Source organism: Dendrobium catenatum, unplaced genomic scaffold (genome assembly GCF_001605985.2).
Source record: "Dendrobium catenatum unplaced genomic scaffold, ASM160598v2 fragScaff_scaffold_1022, whole genome shotgun sequence".
Classification (NCBI taxonomy): domain Eukaryota; kingdom Viridiplantae; phylum Streptophyta; class Magnoliopsida; order Asparagales; family Orchidaceae; genus Dendrobium; species Dendrobium catenatum.
Window position 1 is genome coordinate 1,798,480 of NW_021319484.1, and position 5,430 is coordinate 1,803,909.

The 5,430-nt window shown below is 35.3% G+C and overlaps 1 protein-coding gene across 2 annotated transcripts; it reads left to right on the forward strand.

The window, feature by feature from the left end:
* Nucleotides 1-310: 310 nt before the first annotated feature.
* Nucleotides 311-2,283, forward strand: LOC110099404 (protein OSB2, chloroplastic). Of its 2 annotated transcripts, none has more exons than XM_020826533.2 (5): nt 311-756; nt 914-1,052; nt 1,572-1,624; nt 1,718-1,838; nt 1,929-2,283. In XM_020826533.2, exons 1-5 carry the CDS (start codon nt 389-391, stop codon nt 2,115-2,117), a joined length of 870 nt encoding a protein of 289 aa, XP_020682192.1. In that variant the 5' UTR covers nt 311-388; the 3' UTR covers nt 2,118-2,283. The 2 variants fall into 2 exon arrangements, with proteins under 2 accessions (XP_020682192.1, XP_020682191.1); XM_020826532.2 differs by having other exon boundaries at nt 312-756; nt 1,572-1,656; nt 1,726-1,838.
* The last annotated feature ends 3,147 nt before the right edge of the window (nt 2,284-5,430 follow it).

Consider the following 5,430-nt stretch of genomic DNA (forward strand, 5'->3'; position numbering starts at 1 on the left):
AGACGTTATATTTTTTACTCTACCGCCGCGTATATTCTAGTCCACATCAATCCTAAAAATTATTGACTTCCACTTGATTCATGATCAACTTATAAATTAATTTTAAAAGCTAAATTTATAAATTGATTTTTTTAATCAATAAACTAAATAATTCATGATCAATCAATACTATCATAAGAAAATAATTAGAAAAAGTTTTATTTAATTTTAAATATTTTGTATCAGTAATATATTTAATGTAATTTAAAAAAATAATTGTGATAAAAAATAAAAATAAAAATAAAAATTTACATGTAAATATATCATTAGAGCTCAAAGGCTAGTGGAGCTCGCAAGGCCACTCAAGCCTCTCTCCGACTACCACCTGCCGAAGCCCTCGGCAGCCCAAATGGCGCTACCCACGCTCTCTCAATTCAAATCTCCTTTCCACAATCTCTCCTTTCCTTCACCACGGCTAAAAGGACATGACTCTAACCATAGCTCTTCTTTTCTACATCGCTCCTCCTACAGTCGAAGGCCTACCGGCGCCGTCTCTCTTCAACCGCCACGCTTTGTCGGCTCCGGAAACGGAGATTACCATCACGAGCGAAGCTCGCATGTCCGGCCGCCAGAGATCCCATGGAGAAAGGATATTGCTAACTCTGTCAACCTCATTGGAACCATCGGTACCTCGGTCCAAATAAAGCAACTCAGCAGTGGCAAGGTCCTAGCTTGGACTCGCCTCGCGTTCAAGAAGTCGTCCTCCGAGACTTCGTGGTAAATGGAGAAGATGATGGGATAACAGTAAATTTCTTTCTTTAGATCAATGCGTCCATTAAAATGGCACCTTTTACGGGATGTAAAGCGACGCAGTTCAGTTAATCGACGAAATTCCTGTGTAAATTAAATTTTTTTTTTTTGGGAGACATTGCAGGATCAATCTGACCTTCTGGGATGAGCTGGCTCATGTGGCCTTTCAACATGTTGAGAAGGGCAATCAGGTGTATGTTTCAGGCCGTCTGGTATCAGATACCACAGAGGGGGAAAACGATAAGCGTTTGGTTTTCTACAAGGTGTGATTTTGGTGCATTTTTCGTTAAATCTAGCTTAAGATATCACAGAGGGGAAAAAAAATGATCAGGATATCTTTAGCTAAATCTAGCTTAAGATACATGAAATTCATTTGTGAACGCAAGGTAACTGATCTTATTTAACAAGTTAATCTCATAATACTTTATGTCTAACAAAACTATCTCTAACTGGCTTGATTGTTTTCTTATAGAATAGGAGATGTCTTGCAATTCTATAAAATTATCTTGCAATTTAACAAGAAATGTTTTATTCTTTAGTTAGTTTAGCTTAGGAAATCCTCATCCAAGTTTTTTCCAACAAGATATTTGGTCTTTCCAAACATGCCAAACTTGCCACCATGCCAAGCACCCACTTAACATGTCATGTACTATGCATTCCAGCGATCTATTGTCATGAAAGTGACAATGTTATTTAAAATTTTAAATACTTGATTGGTCTTTGATTTTCCTTGGTGATTCATTTTCTCTATTTTTTGGCTAATTTTTGTATTTTCCTTGTAGGTTGTGGTTCAGCAGCTAAATTTTATTGAGAGGAGCATCCCACCAGTTTCATTGTATGAACAGGGCACTGAGTCCATGGATTCTGGTACTTGTTTTCATTATTCTAATTAATGTTTTGGAACTATTTATTTATTTTAATTGTCTAGGAATACAGGTCTGAAGAATGAAAATTATTCCGGCAACAATTTTGCTTCAGCTTCAGCAGAGGAGCTCTGGCAAGCTTTCTTTGCTAATCCTGTTGACTGGTGGGACAATAGAAAGAATAAGGTTCTCTTTTTCCCTCCTTGAACTCAACTTAGCAATTATTGCTGGTCAATTCATATTGAGAGAGTATTGAATGGTTTCTCCTTCGTGCAGAGGAATTCCAGGTACCCAGATTTTAAGCACAAGCACACTGGTGAAGCTTTATGGATTGAAGGCAAGAACAACCCATCTTGGGTGAAGAGTCAGTTGGCTATATTAGATGAAAGGATGGGTTCTTTTCAACCTCATGGAGCAAACTCTGCTGTTTCTTTGCTTAATGGGAATGATTTTCTATCCTTCTAATTTTGTTTTAGTTATCCTAAATTTGCACTGCTATTCAAAGTTTTTGTTTTGGTCCAAATCCCTTGTTTCTCTTGATTTTTTTTTTTAATTTCAATAATGTTTTTCTTTGTCCGATTCTTAAACTTATATCAATTAGGTGCAAAGGCACCTCCTATAGTCATTTCTATGTCTGTTTCTTTGTATTTAGTGTTATATAACTAATGCTGAAAATAGTATGATGTGGAACGTACATGCGATGATGAGTTTCATAAAGAAAGCTTGCACGCTTAATTTTAGATAGAACAAATAATTATATCTTTATAATAATTTGAACGACGAGATAAAACATTAAGAACGGAAAAACGAGCTTACGGTTGAATCACACGGGTAAGAGTTAAGATCATATAACAATCAAGACAATCTAATGTTGCGTACATGAATGGTTTTCCACAAATATCCCAGGGCAAAAACGGAAAAACATAAAATAAAAATAAACTACTACATAAAATGATGAAAATACAAATCATGATCGTGGTCGTCGATCTCCGGCATCTCCTGAAGGTACATGTATCGAAATCGCTGCTGATGTCCCCATCATAGTATATGTTTCTTCAGCCCTAAATTTCCTTTGACAAGCGAGGCAAAATGTTTCTAGCTGTCTGAAAACTAGGTACCTGACAAACAAGTGAAGCAGTACAGCTTGATCCTATTTAAACTTCCCCTTCCTATGCTTTAGCATAATTTTCTCTTGGTACAATGTGACAATACATAAGCTGTGTATATCCTACTGATTCAGAAATTTGGTTGTTAACATTGATGTTTATAGGATTTTGCTGTCTGTAGACATGGGTGATGTTGCTCATTAATTCTTGATCATCTGATGATTCTTGCAGTAAATTGCTTGTTAATTTAGGGCTAGATTTATGGCTTCAATCTGACAAACATGTCTTTCATTATCTCTAAGATGAACTTCATCATTTACACAATCTCTAGAAGCTTCCTGATTTTCTAAACAACTTATTTGCCATGCGCATTGGGCCCTGACAAGAATGCACTTCCTTAGAGGCTCAGACAACATTATCCATGGGTTGATCTATAAGTATGTTCCAAGCATAGCTCCTGTACATATCCTGTGTAGAAACTTTCTTTAACTTCTTATATTGTGTAGCTGAACTTGTTGAAAACCTTGTAACAGTTCTTCAACCAGTATTATGCTCATTTATATATCTACTGAACAAAGCTTTTCTTGCTTAGATGCATGCTATTTATTTAGGATTAATTATTCTGTGCGGACGCCGAATGCTTTCTGGAGACCAACCAGAATGTACCACGTCACCTCTTCACTCAGTACCGCGGCTCGATACTACTCGGTACCGCAGGTCGATACCTTGACATGGTACATTCTGGTTGATCTTTGGATGATGTTCTATGTCCGGCCTCCGCACAGAATAATTTCTCTATATTCAGGGTTGTAATTAGTTGAGTATACTTATGAACCACTTAAAAAATGACCTTGCGCTAGGTTCGATGTGCCAATAAGCCAAATATGAGTTATTTACAATTTAGCTCTTCAGTTTAGGGTTTAGGGTCTTTCAATAAGAATTATTAAAAATATATTTAAAAATACTAGAATTCAACGATTAAACTACAGGGTTATTAAAAAAACCTACAAGTATTAGTTCCTCTCTTTTTCTTAAATTTGTCATTCTTTCTTCATCAACTTCTCTTTTTTTCACTTGTTTCTCATTAAATCATGCAATGAACAGAAACTTATGCACAAAAAATGCTGATTGCTTTCAGTCTTTTTATTGCTTGCATGAATTAACTAAATTAATGGTCAAAATAATGTGATAAATGCCAAATCATGCTACGTGCATAAGAAAACTACAAAATTTTATTAAAAAAAAAACCTCTTTTGCAAAAAAATAATGCTTTTGAGTCCCATTAGGAACAATCTGAAAAATGAGTGGCATTTAACTTAGTTTTTAAGTATTTCAATAATGGGAATTTCAATCCAAGGCTAATTTTCTTATTCTTTTGGCTTATGAACATCGGATTCGCTAGCATTTCTGTCTACCAAATGTTCTAGCAAAGTTTGTGACATTTAGTTTGCCATCCTTTAATGAAGCTATTCTAATTGAGATAACTTGAAAGCTTTTTAAAAGAACTGATGGGGGAAAAGGAAAACAATTGGGAATTGAATAATTGAGAAATGAGAAGTGAACCATCGTGGAGCTAGGAATCTGATTGTATTGACCAATCTGATTATTTCGTTGTCTTAGACCTCAAAGCTTGTCATGTTCACTTGGAGGTTTACCCCCTACTTTGCACCCAAATATTTTTTTCCATACAACACCCCAATGTGCATACCTGAGCGCCCTGGTGTTGTGTTCCAGAGCGCCTAGCGTTGAGCTACAAAGAGCAGAGCTCCGCAACGGTATAAATATGACGCTACAGCGGTGCAAGATAGAGGCTTGGGCGCCGCAGTATCTCAAACTGGCGCCGCAAAGCTGTGAGACGAACTAAATGCTTTTCTTTCTCGTTTTTTGAAGGGTTGCGTCCCTTGGGATTATTTTACTTGGTTTTTTCTTGTATTTTGTGAGTGTAGACATTGAGAATGATGCATGTGAGAAGAGAAGCAAGGAGAGAGTGAGAGAGAAGAGAGATCTGTACTTATTTCTCCTAATTTTCGCAGTGGGTTTCTTGGTGTGGTGTGGCTCAGTGATTTTTTTCCTTATTTTGGATTTTTCCATGTTAAATCCTAGTGTCCATTACTTTTCAACTGCTTTTACTTTCTTTCTTGTTTTCGTCATTGTAGTGTTTACTCCTCATCTTCCCAACACTATCTCAATAGTTGATCTATGTTCTGCATTAGGTCCTGGCATCTTTATGAAGAGGGAAGAACCAAGGAAAATTTTCAAAATTTTTTAATCATCCAATTCACGCTAGCTTTTGGGGTGGTTAATGAGTTAAGCCAAACAACTCTATGTTCAAGCTTCTTTATTTATTTTCTTAATAAAAGTGGAGTATTAAGATGAAATTAAAGCTTATTTGTTTATTTATTTATTTCTCAAGCTCAAGCTTTAATCAAGATTAATAAAATATATGTGAGATGCTATTTAACTTATAAACTTTTTATCTAAAACAAATATCTATATAACTATTTATAAGAAGATCATATTAATCAATTACTGTAATTTTTTCATTTATTTTGCATTCAAAATTCCAAATATAATATAATATAAAAATTCATAAAATTATGTAATGATCTATTGAGATAAGTTCTTAGTCTCTCATACATACAGACATTAATAAATGCACAAACTCTGCATGT

Coding starts and splice junctions, on each gene's coding strand:
- LOC110099404 (XM_020826532.2), top strand. CDS start 389: ATGGCGCTACCCACGCTCTCTCAATTCAAATCTCCTTTCCACAATCTC. Junction 757..913: donor TCGTCCTCCGAGACTTCGTG/GTAAATGGAGAA, acceptor GAGACATTGCAG/GATCAATCTGACCTTCTGGG. Junction 1,053..1,571: donor AGCGTTTGGTTTTCTACAAG/GTGTGATTTTGG, acceptor TTTTCCTTGTAG/GTTGTGGTTCAGCAGCTAAA.